The following is a 21,928-nucleotide window of genomic DNA, read 5'->3' on the forward strand; positions in this document are numbered from 1 at the left end:
GGGCTCAGAGAGGCTGAACAGTGCTTGCTTCATAGGTGCCACACGGAAAGTCCCTCTGAAGTCTTGGCACGAGATCCGTGTTTCTCAGTCTATTGTGTCATCTCATCTTATGGGGTAGGACGTCACACTGGGACTTTCTTGAGGTAGACAGGACAGGATGATGAGCAGCCTGAGCGTCTATTGTTTAATCACAAGGCTGACTGTGACCCTGCTGACCACAAAACAGAGACTCTCATTTCTCATGGAATGGTTGAAGGTGCATTATCCAGAGGTCATTGATTACCCCTGTTTGCCAGTCCCCATCTGTCAGGCATGGATACAACTGGGAAACAGCTGAGGTGAAGCTATCATCCATTTCAATTGGGCATGCCACACAGCTGGGACTTTTCTCCTTAAAAATAATCTGCATCTAGCCTGTTTTCCATCCTCTGGAAAATAGAAGATGGAGATGGAAAAAAGTCAGATGGAAATCAGATGGAAAAAATCAAAATCCTGCCAGGTTTCATGTCACAGAATGAAAAATCCCGGAGACAGGCTCATGCCATTTGCTGTGGTGCCATGAGGAGAAAGCACAAACACCATCCCCCTTCCCCCCCACCTCATAGTGCATCGTGAGCCAACTCAGAGGGCAGCTTGGTGGTCCTGTCTGTCACCAGGAGCATGAATGATCCTGGGGGCAGAGGGCTACTGCAGCAGTGTCAGGAAGTGGGAAAGTGTTGAGCTGAGCTGCCGTTCCCATAGGCTGCAGAACCAGAAATCCCCTCTTGTGCATCTGAAGGATGGGAAGCATGGGAACTGGCCGTATGCCACAGACCCTGAGAGGAGCAGTGGTGAGCGGTGAGGACAACACAGGGGCGGTTGTCCTGCAGAGTAAGGAGACCTGGTGACCAAGCTAGGTGGTACATGACTCTGTCAGGGTGCCCTTGGCACCTTCTGAGTGCAGACACTTACCACGCATCCCCAGATGAGGGTACACCCAGATCAGCACATGGAGAAGGACCAGTTCTGCTCTACAGTCCCCTGGGGTCACCTGAACGTCCCAATCACCCTGCTTGGGTCCCAATCCACTGAATTGCAGGAAAGCTCCTGCCTGGAGAGAAACCACACAGGTCTGAGCCACCAAATTCACTTCTCTGCAGCCTGTCAGCTCTGCAGCCCTTTTCAGGTACATCCTCTAAACATACCACACTCAGGCTCCAGCTTCTGGGTCTCTCACAGTCCCCATCCTGGTCAGCTTCCCGACCAAGACAAGCAGCTAAGGCCTCTGAGAGGGAGGTGCAGCAGGAGTCAGTGGCCTGGATGTTGCAGCTCAGACCTGTCGACCCACAAAGCCTTTCGGGTCTGAAGGATGGGGTCCTTCAGGACAGCTGCTGCTCTGTGCTGCTTCAGGGACCTACCTAGAGCTACAGATCCATCACAAAGGCAACTTGCAGAGGGAGGCTGAGTGACAGGGCCTTAGTGGGGTCCCAGGTCTTTGCTATACACACAGATGTGCTGGACAGCGCTTGAGGTGGCTGTGAGGATTTGGGGTGGCTCTGGGCTGTTCCAGAAAGGTGTCAGGGCAGCTGACAGTGATAGGCAGGAGAGAAAGCAGACAGAGCAGAGTGGGCACAGGGTCAGAGCAGATCCTGCTGTTTGCAGCTCTGCCTCCCAAAGGCTCATGGGGATGGTCCTCGGTACTGGCAAGCCACAAAATATAAGAGCTGGATTTCCCCCCATCATTTCAGGGGCCACCACATCTCTCATGGTTGTCAGGTACAATGGTTCCCACTCAGTGACTGTGAAAGCCCCACTAGCCCTCAAAGAGCAATTTTCCACTGTGCACCATTTTCATAGGCTGGCACCTCTGCTCTCTGAGAATTAGTAATAAGAAATACACTCCTACACAGTTTTAAACCCACTGTTTCTAATAAAGAGCTGTTTGCAGTAGCATCTCACTTTTTGCTTTGATCTGGCTCCAGCAGAATGTGAAACCACAGAGAGAAGGCAGGAACAGGGGATAGATCGTGGTGAGTCAGAGCTTTCACCAGCCCCCGCACCAGTACCTGCAGCCACAGTGCTGTTCCGTAGGCCTGAGCCAGCACCAGAGATGACATCTGACCTCCAGGAGGATGGTGCTGCAGGGTGGGCTGGGTGCCTAAGGCCCAGTCACTGGCTCAGCCCTTTCCAGGCTGTGGAGGGAGCACAGAATGCTGAAGGAGGACCCTGCTGTATGCACATGACTGAGGCTGCAGTGGTGATGGAGGGACTGGTCTGGTGTCCTGCGCAGACCTGCCTGGGGCTGACATCTTGCCCAGGGCTGGCGGCTTACCCCTGACCCAAGTCCATCCTCCAGCACAGTCCAGTCCTGTTCAGCACACACCAACCTGCCAGGCAGATGAAAGTGGGATCTAATTCAGACACTCCACCCAGGCCCCGTGCTGCACATAGCGGTGACAGGTCTCTCCTGGGACATGCCAGGACCTCGCCCTGCAGCAAATGTTGCACTTTCTCTCTGTGTTTCTGCAGAAACCCACATGCTACTCGCACCTCTGAGGCAAAGCAGAAACCCCCTCTTGCATCCACTCGGAAACTTCAGCTGCTGATGGCATCTTGAAATGTCACAACCCTTCTATCTTTTTCCACTCGCCACGAACAACTCTTTTATATGAGTGGGAACATTCCAGCTGTCCAACCACCCCTGGGCCAGGGCAAGCCCCTGCTGCCAGTGTGCGACTGCCTAAATCACCCATGGGGACACCAGCACCCTTGTCCAGCCACAGACTCAGGAAAGAGCTGGTTCTCTTCGGACCTGCAGAGACCTGGCCAGCTGTGATCAGAGCACTGCTCGTGCCCCGCGCAAGCCCAGCTCCCACAACACAGCAGCTGTGGGAGCCAGTCTGGTCCCATTGCACTGGTCCAATGCCCTGGCAAACCACCCAGGACCGGGCTGGAGCAACACGATGGACACTCTGCTGGGCCTGGACAAGCTCCTGCTTGGGATGTGGCTCCTGCCCAGAGCCTGTGGCACAAACAGCAGCTCTGACTGGTGCTCCTGCTAAGAGGTGCCTTACCTGGGACCATGCAGTGACCTTCCAGAGTGGGGTGAGGTTGGAGGCTCTGTGGGCTATAGGGATGAGGCAATTGATCAAACAGGGCTGCAGGTGTGTAGGGCTTGACCATGACCTTGAGGCAGATCAGACACTGTGAGGGACAAAGGAGATGGAAATTGGACACAACTTCATAGGTAGAAAAAAAGCATATGGGTAATATATGTGTTCCTCAAACAGCTCTTGGGACTCTCTCTTTCCTTTTTTTTGTGTTAATTCAGTTCAATTTCTTCAATACGTGACACGTCCTCACATTGACTGAGAGAGATTGAACTGGGCCAGATGCCAGACACATCCCAAAGCTGCTCTATCACTCTCCCTAGAAGGTCCCAATTCCCTTAGCAAACCTGTTTCAGCTTGGGCTCCTCTCTCCATGGGGCCACAGTCCTGCCTGCCAGGAGCTTGCTCCAGTCATGATCTTTCCATAGAGTCACGGCCTCCTTTGGGCATCTGGTATAGGGGCCTCCCTGAACTGCAGGTGGGTCTCTGCTCCCTCATGGACCCTTGTGGGCTACAGGGGTCAGCCTGCAGTACGAGGCAGGGATGGAACACGGCTGGGATGCCAGGAGTGACTCACAGTGTTGGAACATGGCCCTGCACAGCCCCAAAGGCTCCCTAAGACTGGCAGCACTGTACCTCCATCCCCTCCACCAGCTGCCTGGACACTACACATCAGTTTCTCACCTGTTCCCAGATCCAGAGTAATTTTTGTGAGTCCAAGAGCCTGGATTTGTCACATTTTGTTGCATTTGTCACATTTTGACTCCACTGATCCCAGCCTGCTACACAGCACAAGGAGGTTTCCCCTGGCCTTTGTGGCGTCAGGCACATCCCCAAAACACATCCCAAGGGACAACCGCAGGGCAGGGCTTCTCAGCCATAAATCACCCCAGTGCTAGCAGCAGGAATAATAAATGTATCCCATGATGCTAAAAAACAGTTTTTCCCACAGGAGAGCAAGACAGAGATTGTGGGTGCAATTTTCTGCCTGGAAAACCCCAAGTTTACCCCGTGCCTTTCCTGACTGCTGCACAGGGAAGGGCCGTGCTGGGTCTGTAACACAGAAACAACGAATAGAGAAGCCAGTTTTCTAGTATAAATTAGTGATATTTAAAAACAGCTCCAGCACAGAATCAACATTTCCACAGAAGTAAAAACCCCAACAATTTCCATTGAAGAGCTTTATAAATATATATGTATATATCAGTGTTACATTAGTATAGCTACTGCACCATACACGCCCACATACAGACAGATCTCTAGATAAGAGTTTTGGGGGTTCAGCGTTGGTCAGTGCTCCTTAGGCTGTGTCTCAAGAGCACCAAACGCCCAGAGGAAAGCTCTGGATCCCGCCTGTCCTTGGCGGCGGTGCCCGAATGTGCCTCTGCCTGCCCTTGGAGGCTGCCCCGTCCCATGGCCAGCCCTGCACGCGCAGGTTGGGGCCCGCAGCCGTCACGGGATGTTCGGGGAGCCCTCGGGCCGTGCGGGAGCTGGGGCTGCCCCGCTCGCTAGGGCTCAGCGCCGGGCAGGGCACGGGGCTCGTAGCCGGACGAGGCCGCTGCCCGCACGACGCTGCGCGGCGAGGGGGGCAGCTGGCAGGGCCTGGGCACGCTCGGTTCGGCCTGCTCCGAGCAGCCTCGCTGCACCGCGCTGTCACCTTGTTCTGCTTCAGTCCCGCCGCCACGCAGGGGCTGGGGAGCACAGAGGCGCTGCCCCCCCTCTGCCTCCACAGCGGCCAGGAGCTTCACGGAGCTGAGCCGGATCCAGGGCCCGGCCGTGCCGAGACTCTCCTGCAGGTACTCCTGGCTGCAGCTTCTGCTTGGCACGGCCAGAGGAAGGTGGCTGCCTGCTCCCAGGACTGGGCACTGGCATTTAGAATAAAGCTGGAGGTGCAGGGGAAGCCATATTTTAGGTATCTGGCTGTCCCTGTCACCTGTGTAGCTGTGTCCAGCCAGTCCCACTAGCACCAGCTGCTCTGGCAAATCATCCCCATCGCCTGCCTCCCCATCCTTCTCCAGCTGTGAGGGGACCTGGGAGCCTAAGGCATGACCCAGCTGACTGTGGGTGCAGGATGGGTCCCTTCCCTCAGTGCAGTTTGGGCCAAACCCATTGGCACAGTAGCCACTCACATCCTGGACAAGGCCTCGGAGGAGCTGTGGGACTGTGGCGGGTGCCCGCACAGCTGTGGGTGGCCTGTGGGAGGGGAGCACAGTCTGCAGGAGCAGGGCCAGCGGGTCCTCCTCAGGCTGGAGTGGAGGCACCTGCAGGGCCACACTCAGCTCGCTGGTCTGGAGAGCCTGCAAGGACAAAAGCAGTGACATGGTCAGCCTCAGCCGGCCAAAGCCCTGCCAACTAGGGGGTTCTGACAAACTGTGCTGAACACCAAGGGCTGCACTGCCTGAGACCCCATCCTTTGCTGTGACCCGTGGCTGGCCAATGCCCTCCACCAGTACCTTCTCCTTGGGGGACAGTGGTTCAGATGGCAGGGGAGGCACCTGGGTACCAAAATGGGCTTGGTAATGTGAGAGTTGGAGGAAAGGAGGTGCTGAGCCCTTGCAAATGCAGGGAACCCTGGCTTGGCTATGGCTACACACAAGGTGGAGGCTGGAGGAGGATTGTCACTTACCAGTGCTTTTGGGAGGCACATCTCCGGAGGACTGAGAAAGACATACAGCTGCATGAAGCAGATCCCAGCCACACTTAGTAGCAGCAGCAAGAAGAAGGCACTCAGCACAGCAAGGACCCATGGAAAGCCTGCCAGGACGTCACAGCAGGCTAAGGGGTCAGTCAAACACATCCCTCCCACCCCACCCTCTATCAGTGTTTCCCATCCACATCACACTGGGATGTTTCAGGAGGCAAGCCCAAGGCAGATGACAAGAAAGCATCGCTATGAGAGGTCCCCACTGGGCAGCACTGGGCCACAACCCTGACCACAGTGGCTGAAGGTGAGGTGTTCACACCTCAACACAAGTTTGTGCTGTGAGCAGGACCTGAGATGCAACCGTGCCAGCTGAGTTGGTGAGAGTCCTCCCACCTGAAGGGCCTGCTGGAGTCACCAGGCACTGCTCAGCCTCCTGGCTCCGCTCCCTGGCAATGTCTGCAGCCACCGTCCGGACACAGTACTGTGTGCTGGGCTTCAGGTGCCCAAAGGTACAAGGCACTTCCTTACTGCTCCGTTTGCAGGGCACCTGAAAGCAGATGGAAAGGGTGGCCACAGAAGCTGGAGGTGGGGTTTGTGCATGGCTCCACTGCTCTGTGCAGCCCCAACATCCCACTTGCCCCATGGTCCCTCCTCCCAGGCACCTCCAGCACTCAGTTCTTTGCCCCAGGAGGTGTTGACATTCCAGAGCATCTCCTGAAACACCTGTGGCATCACCTTTCATCTCAATAGAACCAGTCCAGTTCTTTTCACCCAAGGGAGGGAAGTGGTCTCCTGCCTTGCTGAGGTGGGAGCCCCAGACTGGGGGTGCACAGCACCTCACAGCTGCATGCGCAGCCAGCTGTGGCAGGGCTGCAGCACAGGCACCCCCACACCACTGCAACCTGACATGGTGGCTTTGCTGCACCAGGAAAGCTTGTGCAAGCCCTGCATTTCTGGGCCCTGCCCAGCTACCACACATACCTGCTGGACAAGCAGGTCCCCCTCGTACAGGTGCAGCCAGTACCACAGCTTCAGCAGCACTCGGTTGACTGGCTTGTAGGAACCAGTTCTTCTCTGGTAGGGAGTGGATGGTGTGATGATGTTTACACTGAGAATTTGGTCCTGGAGCAGCCAGGACAACTTGGGGGGGCCAACAATTGCTGTAGGAAAGGGGGAAAATTGAAAATTAAGGCCTTCAAAGGAAGGCAGACATCTTGTTTCTCTAGAAATTATATTTTTCTGTCTGACATTCCCCTCTCAGAGCACAGGGTCTTGCCTGATGGCACTCTGTGCTCTGAAACCAGCTCTAGGAATGGCAGCTTCATGACAGCTAGAACTGCTTCTGCCTCCTCTTTACACCAACAGACCTGTGGCACCACCAGCTCCCTCTGCTGAGACCTTCACCCTTGAGCCATCCACCAGCATCTGGAGACCCCACTGCCAAGGCCAGCAACCACTTTCTAACTGAATGCACCCACTTCCATGCCAGTTGGATGCAGAGGGAATAAACAAGGGAACACAAACCGCCAACATGGAACCCATTTAGCTTACACATTCTGTTTATTGCAAAAACCCCTCTGATGGAGGTCAGAGGAGGGCCCTGAAAATTTTCTAGCTCCAAGAGACTACTAGGTTTTTTGGACAGAACAGCCAGTCTGTGACTGAGAAGAGGCACATTCCCACACCACGCAAACACAATAGTCAGGATGAATGGATCACCAGAGGGTCTGCCCCTGCCTGCACCTGTCTGCACCAGCTTCATCCCAGACCATGACAGGGGAGGAAGAAGAGCCTTCAAAAGCCAAGCCCAGAGGCATATCCTCTTTCCTGCCCCATCTCGCTGTATTCCCCAGAGACCCAAATTCTCATGGTGCCTTGCTGGCCTGGGGCCTCCTACCAATCACCTCACTGTGTCTCCTCTGTCCTTTTGCTCTTCACCCAGCTATCCTCTGGCAGCTCTGCCTCATCCCTTTCCTCTGGTTAGGGCTCTTGACTCTTTTCCCTCCAGTATCCTAAAATGCTTTCCCACTGTATCCCATCAGATCTCTCCAAGGTCCCCTCTCCCCATCAGCCCCCCAGGAAGAACCCAGCTGGAGGAGCTCCCCAGTTCTTACTGTCTCTGTACAGCTGCAGCTCGCTGGAACTGGCCCACTCGGACTGCTCACCTCCGGCCACCATTCTCACCCGTGCCCAGTAGATATCATGAATCCTGTCAAAATACAGCTCACACACCCAGGAGTTTCTGCTGCTCCCCCCACAGGCACCTGCCTTGGTCCAGTTCGAGGTTCTGCCCAGGGAGAAAGCACAGGGATTGCTTCTTTTCAGCATCCTCCCAGCCCAAAGGGAGGGCTGCCCAGCCACTGCCATCCTGCCCAGGTGGAAAGCGTAGGAAAGCCCAGGCATCAGCCAACAGCGTTCCCAGGATGTGTGAGGAGGGGGGTCACCAGCAAGTTGACTCCCTCCTGGGGACAGATGGCATCTGGAACTGTGTTCTGACCTGTGCTCTCCACAATGAGAAAACACACAGCTGTGGCAGGGAGAACCCACCAAGGAGTTGAGGCTGTTGAGGCTCTGTGGTACGAGGGAAACCGAGCGAGTGGTGACAGCTTGAGCCTCAGAGAAAGGTGACTTTGGGTGGGGAAGTCTTATCAACACGAGAAGAAGATAGAGCCTTCCTCTCAGTGGTGCCCAGCAAAAGGGCAAGAGGCAATGGACACAAGTTGAAATACAGGAAATCCCATTTAGCATAATGGGAAAAAAAAATCCAAAACCGCAGTCCAAAAGCAACCCCTTAGTTTGTTACTGGGAGAGTGACCAGGAAAGGGACCAAGCTGTCGAGGGATGTTGTCCTGAAGTTGTTCAAAACCCACCAGGACACAGTCCTGAGCTGACCTTGCATGTGCAGGGGTAGGACAAGCCAATCCCTGCCAATTCCACTGCTCTGTTACTCTGTGGCATTTACTGCCAGACAACAGTACTCTGGCTGCCAGGGGTCCCCAACAGCCTCTGCCAGAGTGTAAGAGGACCAGACCCCTTCACCCCCTCCTCCCCACCTACCTGCTCCTCCACTCCACCTCGTAAGTGGCAGAGCTGGGTGAGCTGGGGTCTGGTTCCCAACGCAGCCAGACGTGGAAGTTCCGTGCCTCCAGCCTGACGCGCCGTGGCCTCAGTAGCATCCCTGGGGAGGGAGCAGAGGGGTATGAGGCAGTGTCCTGCAAGGTCCCCTTGTGGCCCGGTGCACAGGTTCCCCAGCTTTGTCCCAGTGGGCAAACACTGACTTCAAAGCAGGTGCTCAGCACCTCTGTCCCCCCAATTTGTTGCACACTGAAAACACCCTCTCCACGCTTCTGCCGAAGTAGAGACACAGCTGACAAAATGGGAGAGACAACACCCTGACACAGCTGCTGCTGACCCGGGGGTTTTCTTTCTCATCATTCCTTGATGACCACTTGGGCCTCTCCGCTTCACGGTACCTTCAGTAGGTCTGAGAGGCGTCCCTGTGCCTCCTCCTGCCCTGCAGCCAGGGTCCCCCCGAGACTGTGGTGACAGCTTCAGCACTGGCTTACCTTGGAGCAGGGAGCAGCTGGCCAGGAACAGCAGCAGGAGCAGGGCAGGGCTCATCCTACCACAGCCCATCCATCTGCCCCAGCACTATGCGGCCATGCTGGGGGCCGTGGAAAGGCATGGCTGTGCTGGAGCTGTTCCGCTACCCACAGACATGATGGGCTGCTGGGACCTGCGATTAAAAACGGACGCTTCAGCCAGTGACACTGCCCCACGGAGTCCACATGCCTATTGTGGCACTATTGTGGCACTATGGCACAGAGGTGTCCACTATGGAGGGGACCTTCTGCTGCATCCTGGGAGGTGCAGCAGGGCAGGTACCCTCAGGGCTGTGGTGGTAAGTCGACCTACAGGGACAGTGGGCAGCTGCCACACTGCTATGGCACTATGCACCCACCTCTTTTGTTGCACCCACCTCTGGCACTCTGTGGTGAGAAGCCACGCTCCCTTTTGTCATCTGGATGTGGGTCTGAGAAAGCTCCTCACCTGATGCTCACACCACTGGGGAGGTGACTCAGCCCAGCTCTGGGCATGACTCACACTGGCACAACCTGTGACACCACTGCCAGGACACCCCCAGCCATGCCACAGCCTCGCCGGTACGGGGAGGGCACCGTGTGTGACATCACCCACAAGGTAAAATGGGGCACAATGAGGGACCCTCTTGGGCTGTAAGCAGAGATCTCAGACTGTGAACCACAGCAGAAGCTGGTCTGGCTGGGCACCTGCACCTGGCCAGTCCCATCTTACCTTGGCCTTGCCCCACCATTCAGTCACCAGGAATCTTTCCCTGCTCTTGCCGGTCATGGAGGTAACCTTCCTCTCCTAGAGCAGACATCCAAGGGCTTTGAGGCTACCAATACCAACCTTGTGGTTGTGGGGACACATTCCCCCATGAAGGTGGGGAGCCCAGGGCCGCCTCCAGAGGCAGAGGGGTGGGAGAAACCCTGACCAGATGGGACACCAGTGGGGCTGGCTCACCACAGTCACTGCTTCTCACCCTTCCCATTTCACACCGACTTTTCACTGTTACAAGCGCAACCACCTCAGCATGTGAGTACAAAACATTGCTCCCATGTTTTCTCTGTCCCTTGCAGCATTAAGAGCTTGAAACAAGGAGGAACAGCCAACAAGCAGGGACACGCAGCTGCAAACTGTGGGTGAGGGCTTAGGTGTGACCTCTGAAACATCAGAGCTGAAGCACAGGCAGTCGGGCTAGCGATTCCCCCCATCCTGAGACCAGCAAGAACCCTCCTGGCTTTGCAACAGAGCCCATTGAAGGAGGCATTATTTCTGCCTGGAGGGAGAAAGAGCCTCCAGGATTGTTCCTGGGGCTTACGGAGGCACAGAGCTGGGGAACTGATGGAGACCCTAGGACTGGCTGCCTGTGCAGGCAGGGACAGGGCTGCTCTCACTGCAGAAGGCAGCACAAGGGAGGCAGTGTTTCCCTGAAGCAGCAAGGGTGACTGCAGGCAAGTCTGTGCCAGCCCCCCTCTGAACCCCAGCACACCCGTTCCCCTTTCTGCCATGGCCAGAGGAAAAATCTCAGTGTTGTGGTAATAACTGAGATTGTGGGGATTAACCCCCTCTGCTCTGCACACCCTCTCCTTTGTCTGCATCCCCATCACACTACCCTGAAGCACCAGCACCCCCCCCAACATTGATCCAGCATTTCCTCTCTGCCCCTCTGCCGTATCAGAAATCCACCTCACCAACCACACTGTTAAACACAACACCCTCAGCTCAGCAACCTCACGTTTGGCTCCGAGTGTTCACTGGAAGTGCTACCACGGTCTGCTCAGCTGCCAGGATTCCTCCAGATGGGGGACAGTCCGCGTTGTCTGTGCCTCCATGCTGGGAGACGTGATTTGACTTGGGTGGTTTGTACCTCCTTTGCTGAGCCAGGGTTTGTTTTTTTCCTTCCTTGCTTCCTTGTTAGCAACGTCCCAGCTGGGCACGGGTGCTCAGCAGTGCCCTCTGCACACCAGAGCTGAGGCACAGCCTGTTCCAGCACACCATCCCAGCATCCCGCGCTAGCCCTGCATGGACCGTCAGTGGCATTGGGACAAAAAGGAGCAAGGGCTCAGGCCAGGGGTGGCACATGGCAGGGCAGACAAAGGCCAGGACATCCCAGCAACACCAGTAGCAGGTTTTATCCTTGCCAAGACCAATGCTGCAAGCTGGGCACACAGGGCTGGGAGCCCGCATTTGCCCTGGAGACCATGAGGGACCTGCCCACGGCTCTGCACCACCTCGAGTGCCATGCCTCCAGCAGCCCACTGGGACAAAACACAGCTGGACTTGTGCTTCCCAAGAACTGTGCAACCATTGGAAGACTAACACAGCCATTGACGGCAGCATTGTGGAGCTCATAAGCACCATTCAGCTCTGCCCAGGGCCCAGCAGTCACTGTCATCCTGGGCATTCCAAAACAAGAGCCTTAGAGTGGCCAGGTGCCCCCCCGGGGGCCGATGCCAGCACCTCCACTTCTGTCCCTGCACCACTTCAATGGCCAGCAGTGCTGGGTAGCTCTGACACATCCCTGGTAGAGATGGGGCTGGGGCCTGGCAGGAGCTGGAAGGGAGACAGCCACGAGGAAAAGGACACACAGCCATAGTAGACTGGACAGGCTCTTTAATACCTTGCTGAACACAAGTGCTGAAATGCTCCCAGCTGTGCCTGACAGCTGCACACACTGCAGAGCCCAGCACCCACCACCCCACAAAGCGCTGTTGGTGAGGCAGGCCTATGGCTCCTCCAGCCCCCTTAACCCCTCTCCCTTTTTGGTCAGAGGGTGGGGGGAAGCCTGCAGGAGCTTGGGAGGACTGTGGGGGCTAGCAAGCCAGGGTGCAGTAGGCACAGTCCAGCCCTGTGCGTAGAGTCAGGCCAAGGCGGAGCCCCATGGGCCCAGGCAGCCCTGAAGGATGCTGCACAGCTGCCCCCAGCAATCTGGAAACACGCAGAAGGGTTACAGAGCTGGCCAACTCCACGGTCTGGAAAAGGTGCACGTCCTCTGCCCAGCTCTCACTCAGCGCTTTGAAAGCAGAAGGGTTACAGAGCTGGCCAACTCCACGGTCTGGAAAAGGTGGGTGGGTGCCCACTGCAGGCAGGATGCAGACAGGGCATCCTCAGACTGTAGCACTGGGGCTCCTGAGGAATTTGGGAAAGGCAGGTCTCTCCCTGACAGAGGGTGCCACAGGGATGAGGACTCCAGTGGCAATGGTCCAGCTGTTCCTGCGCTGGAGGCACCACCAGCCACTCCCAGCAGGGTGCAGGGGGATGTAGAGGGAGCAGGCAGTGCCGTGATGGGATCAAGCATCAGCACTTGTCACTGCCTCTGTTCCTGCCTCCCAAAGTTAACCTTCCCCTGGCAAAACCCATCCTCCAAAGGCTTTCTCCAGGTACCGAGCCACTGCCAGTGTCAAGTGGTCATTGTAGGAGGCTGCCACCAGCTGGATGCCCAGTGGCAGCCCCTCACTGCCCAGCCCCAGCGGGCACTGTGTCACCGGCAGGCCCAGGACATTGAAGATGGCTGCAAGAGAGAAGGTTGGATAGATCAGAGTGAGCACAACGACTGGGACACATCACTGCCCGGCTCTCCCACCCTGGGCAGGCAGCTCTGTCATACACAGCACCAAGATCCTGGCAGCTGGTGCTTCACGCAGCAGTGCAGAGACATGGTGACAAAGGACATCACTGGCCAGAGATTCCCAGTGCCCACATCATGTGTATAAACAGCATCCATGAGGGATGGCACACACTGTGGCATGCCAAATTTGGGACATTCCTGTGCCAGGCATCAGCCTTCCATCACTCCACAAAGCAAGGCAGTGGCACTGAGGTGTTCAGACCACATAAGGGGCCCCAGGCACATAAGGTACCCCAAGAGATGGCAGGTCTCAGGTTCCTGCTAAACCCCAATACCACCCACAAAGTCACACCTGCCCTGCTGTGGATAGGCACCTTTGGCAAAAGGTAAAAGATGCACGACAACCCTCACTCCACTCTCTGGAGCAACAAGACACCTCTCTTTGCTGCACAGCCCACCATCAGCAATGCAAACACTCTGGATACAACAGCCCAGCTGCCAGCCCACACTGCTGCCTCAGGGAGATCATTTTGGTTAGCCCTAGCTGCAACTCCACAGGAGCCAGGGCTGCTCACCTGTGTAGGCAAAATTGAAGGGCATGCACATGGGCGAGTGGTGCTTGGGGGCGATGGTGGGGTGTGAGGGGTAGAGGAGCACCCCATCCGGCCCCAGCAGTGCCTCCATCTCCTCCTGTAGGCTCTTCCCCATGCTCACCAGCTTGGCCTTCCCACTGAGGTTGAGGTTCACCAGCTTCTCTGTCAGTCCCAGGGCTGCAGCAAAGGGTAGAAATGGGGACAAGAGCGTATGAGAGGACTGTGGGCTATGTGGGGCAGAAACACAATGCCCAGCCACATGCAACATCCCCTGCTTCTGGGGTGGCCCTCCAAGTACCCCTTCCTGCCAGTAGCCACAGCAGATTGCCCCCTAGCACAACCTTGTGGGCAGCATTCCCTCAGCTCTGCCAAGGGACAAGTATTCAACCTGCCCTTTCCTTCTAGCTTTTCCAGCCGGTGGGGTTGAGCAGAGCTGGCATAACGACCTCAGCACTCATTAGACAGCAGCACAACTGCACTAATTAGGGTTCCTCTAGTACCTGCTGCTAGGAAACAAGATCGGTGCAGACCCTGAGCTCTCTGAGCCCCTAGCAGTTCTGGCGTGGCTCACAGCAGAAGTGAACCCTGCCCCCAGCTCCACCATCCTCACTCCTTCCCCAAGGTACCCACTCCCATTTATCACAGATCCACACTCTTGAGCTTGCATGCAACTCAAGGACTCGGAGTGTCTTTGCCAAACGAGGCTGAAGCTGCTCAGGGCGAACCCCGAGTTGCTCCGCTGGGCATTGGAAGGCTAATACCTGCCTTTAACAACTTGCCCACCCCACCACTGCCTCTGCACTTCCCAGGGCCCCTGCCAGCATTACCGATAGCTGGGAGAGTGTGAGAAGACAACCCCACGAGCCACTTCATCAGCTCCCACAGCGGCCACACTGGCTTCCCATGGTCCCCCAGCAGGTCCGTGAATCTTTGTGCCTCCTGTAACACACCCCCTCCCCCTGTCAGCAAAGCCAACATGCAGCAGGGAAGCACAGGCTGGCAATGGACAGTGGAATTCTCGTTATCCCTTTATCCCAATGTGAGATGTTCCCACTTTCACACAGGAGATGCCCATCAGGAGCTCCACAGCTCTGACACTGATCCAGGGCAGCAGCAGGAGCATTTTTCCCTACCAGAGAAAGCAAGGAGAAGGGAGAACCCCCCAAAGCAGCACCCAACTGACACAATGCAAAGGATAATGTCCCAGAGGCACTTCCTCCTGTGATATGACAATGGGACCTGGAAGAAGGAGGCAGAGGAGCCAGACAAGCCCTCGTTGGTGTGGTGGGGCTGTTTCATCACTGCCTCTGTGCCAGGAACGCACAAGTTATGACACTCCCAGAAGTTTATTTTATTACAAAGTACTTTCCTGCATGCACAGAGCATAGCAGAGCAGCTGCCATTCCAGGGAAAAATTACACAAGCAGGTCTCCTGCTGGAAAGCTGCTAGTCCCCTGCCTGTCCTGGCATCCCAAAGGGTGTTAATCTGAGCCTACAAGTCAGAAGACACAGCATGGGGCAAAGAGCAAGGCAGGATGCCCCCTGCTTGGCTGAGTTGCTAACCTGCATGGAAAAGGTCAATGTGCCAAAACAACCTCCCCTCCACCCCAATTACCACATTGCTCCTCTGCTGAGAGCCAGGGCCTCAACCCACAGAACACCAAAGGAGAGGGTGTTGTGCAATTTTAGGAAGAGGTGAAAGGAGGATTGGGGGGGCACAATGAGCAGGGAAAGCCCCTGGGTAGGTTTGGGAAGCCTACAACTCTCCACACCTGGCCCCAAACAGCTGTTTCTTCCCTGATGCCACCAAAGTTGTGCCTTTGCCAACTCACTCTGACACACCTGCCCCTCACTGTCTTTGGATGACATCATGGCTGACCAGATCTGGAAAGAATACTTCATCTTGTGGATTGCCACATGCTGAACCCGGACCCCGAGGTCACTTTCGAGGTGCTCCACCACCTGAAGGGAAGAGCAAGGATGGGCTTGTTTCCACAAAGATTTGATGCCTGCCATCAGCCCGTGGAAACTGCAGAGAAGATAGTAAGGGGACCTGCTTGTGAGATCTTCCCCTTGTGTCTTCTTTAGCCCCAAAGAAGAAAAAGTTTTTTCTACTTTTTAACCCCTGAAAGCACAGGACTGGGATGCAAGGCTGCCTGCCCAGCCCTTCATTTCACCAGCTCTTGCAGGAGCCACACATAAAGCAACTCTTTCCCCTCCCCAGGGCTCCTTTGACTAGTCTCCCCAGGTCCTATCTTCAGGCTTACCCCAGTTAGCACCATCCTCTGCTACTTCCTACCTTCTTTTGGACCTGTAAGATCTCCTTGTCCACAGGTGATACAAAAATGGACCCGCCATCATGGTCCATGCAGTGGAATTTGATTTGCTCCAGCGACACTTTCTCATTCAGTTTCAGCCTGGGAAAGGAATGGTGCTTTGTCACAAATCCATCCCCAGGCTCCTCTGCAGCTACTAGAGGTTCTCACACACTTGTTATGTCTCCTCAAGAGATCCTGCTCTGTCCCTCAGGGTGGCAAGGTGAGACCCTGAAGACACAGACACCTACTGCCCACAACGCATCCAGCTGCTCACCTGCCCCCTCAGACCCATCCAGTTTCTGTTGGTACAGTTCTCATTTCTCCAGAAGCACCTTGTGACTACAAACTCTGGCTGCAGCCAAGGCTGGGATTGCACAAGAGCCCAGGAAAAAGCAAAGTGGTAATGGAGAGAGCAACTGTGTGCAGGCTGTGGCAAAAAAGAAGGGCTGCCCCATCTCCACTCTGCCCCTCATTGGCATGCAGCATGGTTGCACTTGATTGCACGGACCAAGAACTGAAGGAACTGAACTGGCCATGGTGTGGGGATGGAAAACTCCTCACTTAACAGCAGGAAAAAAGGTGCTGTAATACCCAGGAGCAAGGCCAGCCCTGGGAGGGGCGTGTGGGACAGAGCTAGGAAGCAGCTCACTGGCGAAGAGAGAGTATCAGTCTGCCCAAGGCTGCTGGCTCCCAGGAGCACGTGGGCGGTGGGAAGGGCAGTCCCAGCAGCCAAGGCCCTGCTGAAGCCAGCAGCAGAGGAAGGAAATCAGTAACAAGCAAACTAGGCAGGGTGCAGACCTGTCTCATACAAAGGCCTAATACATTGTGACGACCAGAGAGCTCCCAACTCCAGCTCAGCAGCTTGGAGCAGTGGGAACAACTCACTTGCTGACCCCAGGACCGGCCATGACTCTCAACACAGGCTCCAGGTCCTCTGCGTAGCGGCACATGGGCCCCGTGCACAGGTAGCTGGTCCGCACCCCGTAAGCATTTGGGAACTGGCCGTCGTTGGGCACGACCCCTGAGAGCAGAGAAGTCAGATACTACCCCAAGTATCGCCTCCAGATGGGGACAGCCCTGCTGGGGGGGTGTTTGGGTGCAGGGAGACATGGTTCCCCAGGGACTGTACACCCCACAAGTGCTGATGGCAAGGTCTGTGGGGTGGGGATGGGAGGAAAAGCACCCATTCAGGACACTGAAAGACAGAGAAACATCCCAGGAGATCCCAACCTTGTGAAAACATCCCATGCTGAGGATGCAATACTTGGGTAAACCCCTGCCTGTCTCCCATGTGCCTGGCATTCTGCCACCAAAAGCTTCCCAACTGCCAGCCCCAGCTGTGCTTCCTCAACAGGCTTGTCCCATGCAAGAGGTTACCTGACTCCTTACAGCAATCCCACCAGCAGCCAGCATAGGGGTGTCCTGAAGGGGTTCATCCCCCAGCCCCCATTCCACCTCATGGCATTTCTGCTGGTGGGGAAGAGGAGGAGACCCCAGCACCCACCTTACCTGTTGTGGGTTTATGGCCAAAGACTCCATTGAAGAAGGCGGGCATTCGGATGCTGCCGCCGATGTCAGAGCCCACACCCACGACTGAGCAGGCAGCTGCCAGGACACAGCCCTCCCCACCTGCACAGGAGAGAACATGGCAAAACCCCACAGATTTAGGGTGCACATAATCCAGGAAAGCAGGAACGCCTCACAGGGAGAGTGGGGACCTAAAAAGCAAGAGGGGTTGGGAACACCTTGGCTTTAGCGATGGGTAGGGGATAGCTGGGGAATGCAGGCCAAAGGGATTTTCCTGCTGAAGTACAACAGAGCAGGCTGAAGCAATGCCAGATGAAACACCCAGAAGAGGCAAAGCAGCTAGACCTCCCAACAGCCTACAGCAGTGCCCAGGAAAGAGGTCCCTAAGCTCCACAAGAGCCCAGGGACACGTTAATAGCTGTGTGCAGAGACTTGGAGCTCTTCCCCCACTGCATTTTAACCTGTCACTCGTGCAGGACCCTGCTGAGGTGCCGGGGTTCACCTGAGCTGCCGCCCACAATCCTCTGTAGGTCGTAGGGGTTGTTGGTCCGCCCGTAGACCCTGTTGCTGGACTCGTACCACATGCAGAGCTCGCTGCAGTTGGTGACACCCAGCGGGATGGCACCTGCCTGCTTCAGCCGTGACACCACAGTGGCATCCGAGGTGGCGATCACGTTGCGGCGGTTGACCAAGCCAGAGGTGTTGGGCATCCCTGTGGTGCCAAGGTCAACAGGAGGGAGGCATCAGGGCCAGTGCCCCGAGACAACCCAGAGCTGCAGGAAGCAGGTTCCCAGTGAGGGCTGCTCCTCTGAAGCACCACAAGCTCTGTAGCACCTGTGTGCTACAAACGAGCACAAACACAGAAGCCCAGGCAGAGCTTGGTGCAAGCCAAGGAAAGGGAGACTACTTCCCTCCAAGCACCTGCCACAGTCACCCACCACTATGAGGAGCACATCACGACCGGGAGAGGCACAAAGACAAACCCACCATAGAGAGAAAAGGCCTCCTTAACGGTGATGGGAACTCCCAACAAGGGGAACTTCTCCTCCAGGCAATCATCGGCAGGACCCTCCGAAAGCAGCTTATCGACCTGCCGGGCTTCCTGCAGGGCCTCCTCAAACCTGCAACAAAGCACCCGGCGATGTTCTCGCGCTGGATCAGAGAGGAGCGGGGTCCCCGCAGGGTGGGTGGACCCCAAGTGCGGCAAGAGCTTGTGGGGGAAGTGAGACCGCCTGGTCTCTGCCGGAGCCGGGAGCGGCATCCCGCCGCCGGCCGCTCGGCCCGCTGCCGCTGCGGTGGCGGCGCGGGGATCGCCGTGCCCCTGGCGTAGGGCAGCGGTGGGGCCCCGAGGCAGGCAGGGAGCCGCTGTGTCCTCGAGCGTGCCCTCTGCCTCCAGCTCACCTGTCCTTAACCACGGCATTGATGAGGGGATTCACCTCCTTGATCCTCTCCACGTAGGCCTCCACCACCTCTATGCACGCCACCTGGGCAGGGGGCACAGCGGGTCCTGCCGTCAGGCGCGGGCGCTGGGCGGACCGAGACCCGCTGTCCCCGCTCCCCCGCCCCGGGGCGCGGGTGGTACCTGCCGCGCGCGGAGCAGCTCCGCGAGGCGCCGCGCGGGCAGCAGCAGGAGCGCGCGCCGCGGCCCCGCCCCGCGCGGAAGCGACGTCAGGGCGACGCCCCGCCCGCGTTGCCGTGGCGACCGTCCCGCCGGTGTCCGTGCCGGTGCCGCCGGCCCAGGGGCCGCATCGGCCCGGAGCCCCCCGGGAACGCACCGACGCCCGGGGGGGCGGGGAGAAGGGCGGCCTCGCCCACCTTCTGTCTCGCTGCGCGGCGCTCAGGCCCGCTCTGCCCGCTCCTCTGCTCGGGGACAGCGCAGCGGCTCGGGGGCGCGCACGGCGGGCCGGCTGTGCTGCCGTGAGGGGCGGCGGCGCTCCCGACGTGCGGCGTGTGCGGCTTAGCGAAACGCGCCCCGGGCAGGGGCTGCCCCGACAGCCTCCCCCGGCCGGGTGCGGTGACAGCCTGAGGCGCTGGGCCGAGCCCCGCAGCCGCGATGCCTCCGAGCTGCCCGCGGGAACGTCCGGTGCTGGACCGTGAAGGAGACGCTTCCCTTTCCGGCAGAGGCTGCCCGTCCCCGTGTAAAAGCCTGTCCTCCGGGTCAGACTGTGCACACAAACGCTCTATTGGGTGTCTAAGGTAACTACGGGACATTAAGAACTATCAGTTTAAGGCTGACCTCAAATTATAACGTTCTTTTGCGTTATAAACACCGAGCCTCATTCTTGAGCTTTTCCCTTATAAAATACAGCTATTATCACACTTAGATTTAAACATGCTCTGAGGTGTCCAGGTGCTTGATTATGGAAACAGGAACAGCACTGTATAATCCTCAGCCCTCAGGGCAAAATAATTGGCAATGCTGGGGGAAAAAAATACTGTCTTTTAAAGAAAGGATTTAAGCAGCATGTGAGCAGGCCTTACTGCATCTCTTCCCTTCCACACAGTTGGCAATTGAATTACGAGCACAAAGCAAGGCTACAAAGGGATACATTTCTTGTGAAAATCCTTTATGATCGAAGAGTCAACATATCAGCATTTATAGAACAATCTGCAGCACAAGCGCCCTAGAAGGCCATCGGCCGACCTCTGTCCTCTAAAACCTAAGCTGACATCGAAGTCATCTTGATAGTAGTTCTTCTTTCACAATCTTGTCAAGGATACTTCCTTTTCTCCCTGCCTGATGCAGGGAGAGGAGAGGAGGAGATGAGGGAAGGGGAGGGGAGAGGAGAGGAGGAAGATGATAAGGGCTCCCTCAGAGCTCAGGAGTAAGTCAGGTATCTCCTGTTTTCCAGAGCTAAAATAGTAAAACTCCTCTAAACCACCCTCCTAAATGTAATCTCACCAATGCTTTTGTCAGTTTTTTTTTCCCTCAAACTCTTAGTGGATTTGCTGGTTCCCCCCCTTCAAATCCTGCCCAAATGTTGGCAGAGAGGGGTACAAACCAAAATATTTCTGTCCTGGGTCTCTGCTTCTGTTGCTGCTCTGCAGAAACCTTCCCTAAGCTCTGGCATGGACAGTGTCTTTCTTTGTCATGGAAAGTGTCTTCCTCAATCTTTGTCTTTTAACATTTCAAGAACAGAGCTTTGGAATTCACACTGGATCAGCTGCTGCATTGCTCTCTGTGAGCTCCCCTTGTCCCTGCTCTTCCCGTTGCACACCAGTGCTGTCCCAGATAGCAGCTCAGGCTGCTCCTCCATTAGGTCAAGGTGAGGAGTTTCCTGGGAGCTGAGGAAAAAGAATGGCTGCCAGAGCTCATGACAGCCCAGTGGAGCTTTGTTGCCATGAAAAATGGAAAAATAGGATACAAGGTGCTCTAGAAATAAAGCAGTAAGGTCTGGAAGCCCAAGGCTGAAGTGATTCGGACTGGTTTTCAGTTACCATAACCAGCCAACCAAGCAAACACCACCCTGGGTGCACACGAAGAAGCCAGTTAATTCCAGTCTGATTGCCAAGAGCATGGGGGTTGACATACAGAGTGAAGCTCACCCATTCACACCTGCCCCACCAAGGGACACCAGCTGCTTAGAAGAAAAACACGTTTCCAGGTCTTGCACTCGGGGAGTTTATATTGTCACTATCCTCAGCCGTTTCATTGCTACCAAAGGCTTAAAAAACCACAAGAGGTTATCAAGGACACATATAAACCTGGAGGGGTTCTGCTGGCTGTGTGCATGTGCGTTGCAACCACTAATTGCCTGGGAAGCCATGGAACAGGCTTTGGCAGCTGAGTGGGAGGCTGGTGGGAAGAAGAGGTGCGCGCTGATTGGCAATACCACAGTCTGGCTGCCTTCACAGTGTTCTCCAAAGCTCTTCTCGATCTAGTCCCCAATGCACAAAAAATACCTTTTTGGAAATTAAAAGAAGAAAAAGAACCTGATAGCACAATTCTTTGTGAAATGAGCTCTTTAAATCTTATTCTTAAAATAATGCTTCCAAAGAAACCTGGGGTTCGTGCAGCACATGGGGGGAGTGGGAAGGGATGTTTAAAGGCTGAGGTTTAAACACAGCAACTCAGACGCTTAATTCCTAGCAGATCCTGGAGGGGGGGGGGGGGGGGGGGGGAACAAAAACCAAACCAAAAAAAAAAAAAAAAAAAAAAAAAAAAAACAAAAAAAAAAAAAAAAAAAAAAAAAAAAAAAAAAAAAACAAAAAAAACCCCCCTGAATTTGATGGCAGTTCCTCCAAGCTTGCCCTTAGCCAGATCCACCACGGAGAGATTCTGTGCTCTGCATTTCCATCAGTTGTGTTCTTGCGTGCTGGCCCGGGGTCCATCGGCAGATGTTGGGTGCCTGGGCTGCTCACTCGGGGCTTGCAGATGAAGAGCTCTGACCTCACCCCTCTCTTGCTCTCGCTGAGCAGGGGGCCTGGTGGGGCACAGGAGGGCCCCAGCCCCAACACCTCATTCCCAGAAGGGCAGGAGGGCACGGAAGCAGTCCCATCCTGCCTGTGTAAAAACACAGCAGCTGGCACTGCCAGGGTCTTGGGCTCTCTCGATACAACACTGCCATGAGATCACCACCCACAGACCCACGGGCAGGGAAGCT

At 56.0% G+C, this 21,928-nt stretch overlaps 2 protein-coding genes across 11 annotated transcripts; both read right to left on the bottom strand.

The window, feature by feature from the left end:
- Window positions 1–361: 361 nt before the first annotated feature.
- On the bottom strand, window positions 362–11,423 carry LOC121346419 (interferon gamma receptor 1-like). Of its 8 annotated transcripts, none has more exons than XM_041424208.1 (8): window positions 7,848–8,773; window positions 6,715–6,893; window positions 6,127–6,280; window positions 5,716–5,843; window positions 5,219–5,386; window positions 3,054–3,183; window positions 1,185–1,315; window positions 362–1,090 (listed from the first exon to the last, which is right to left on the bottom strand). In XM_041424208.1, the coding sequence occupies exons 1-8, from the start codon at window positions 8,479–8,481 to the stop codon at window positions 893–895; spliced, it is 1,722 nt and encodes a 573-aa protein (XP_041280142.1). In that variant the 5' UTR covers window positions 8,482–8,773; the 3' UTR covers window positions 362–892. The 8 variants fall into 8 exon arrangements, with proteins under 8 accessions (XP_041280142.1, XP_041280147.1, XP_041280146.1 ...); XM_041424210.1 differs by lacking the exons at window positions 362–1,090; window positions 1,185–1,315; window positions 3,054–3,183 and adding exons at window positions 8,791–8,911; window positions 9,300–9,469; window positions 9,713–11,423 and having other exon boundaries at window positions 4,190–5,386; window positions 7,848–8,020; XM_041424213.1 differs by lacking the exon at window positions 1,185–1,315 and having other exon boundaries at window positions 905–1,090; window positions 7,848–8,766.
- An 872-nt stretch (window positions 11,424–12,295) lies between these two features.
- On the bottom strand, window positions 12,296–21,244 carry FAAH2 (fatty acid amide hydrolase 2). 3 transcript variants are annotated; one of them, XM_041424215.1, is made up of 11 exons: window positions 19,140–21,244; window positions 18,726–18,808; window positions 18,312–18,445; window positions 17,827–18,036; window positions 17,307–17,426; window positions 16,683–16,818; window positions 15,779–15,896; window positions 15,312–15,441; window positions 14,307–14,418; window positions 13,462–13,656; window positions 12,296–12,829 (listed from the first exon to the last, which is right to left on the bottom strand). In XM_041424215.1, exons 1-11 carry the CDS (start codon window positions 19,533–19,535, stop codon window positions 12,772–12,774), a joined length of 1,692 nt encoding a protein of 563 aa, XP_041280149.1. In that variant the 5' UTR covers window positions 19,536–21,244; the 3' UTR covers window positions 12,296–12,771. The 3 variants fall into 3 exon arrangements, with proteins under 3 accessions (XP_041280149.1, XP_041280148.1, XP_041280150.1); XM_041424214.1 differs by having other exon boundaries at window positions 15,322–15,441; window positions 19,140–21,240; XM_041424216.1 differs by lacking the exon at window positions 15,312–15,441 and having other exon boundaries at window positions 19,140–21,242.
- Window positions 21,245–21,928: the final 684 nt, after the last annotated feature.

This window comes from Onychostruthus taczanowskii, unplaced genomic scaffold (genome assembly GCF_017590055.1).
Source record: "Onychostruthus taczanowskii isolate IOZ18803 unplaced genomic scaffold, ASM1759005v1 scaffold81, whole genome shotgun sequence".
NCBI classification, from domain to species: domain Eukaryota; kingdom Metazoa; phylum Chordata; class Aves; order Passeriformes; family Passeridae; genus Onychostruthus; species Onychostruthus taczanowskii.

What these genes read in the sequence shown, in the direction of transcription:
- LOC121346419 (XM_041424205.1), bottom strand. Translation starts at nt 8,481, where the DNA reads ATGCTAAATGGGATTTCCTGTATTTCAACTTGTGTCCATTGCCTCTTG. An exon ending in GGGACCTGCTTGTCCAGCAG is followed by an intron (nt 6,281 to 6,714) that starts GTATGTGTGGTA and finishes ATCTGCTTTCAG; the next exon opens with GTGCCCTGCAAACGGAGCAG. An exon ending in TGTGCCTCCCAAAAGCACTG is followed by an intron (nt 5,387 to 5,715) that starts GTAAGTGACAAT and finishes TTGTCCTTGCAG; the next exon opens with GCTCTCCAGACCAGCGAGCT.
- FAAH2 (XM_041424214.1), bottom strand. Translation starts at nt 19,535, where the DNA reads ATGTCCCGTAGTTACCTTAGACACCCAATAGAGCGTTTGTGTGCACAG. An exon ending in GCCGGTCCTGGGGTCAGCAA is followed by an intron (nt 15,897 to 16,682) that starts GTGAGTTGTTCC and finishes TTCCTTTCCCAG; the next exon opens with GCTGAAACTGAATGAGAAAG. An exon ending in CCAAAGACAGTGAGGGGCAG is followed by an intron (nt 14,419 to 15,321) that starts GTGTGTCAGAGT and finishes GGTGTGTTACAG; the next exon opens with GAGGCACAAAGATTCACGGA.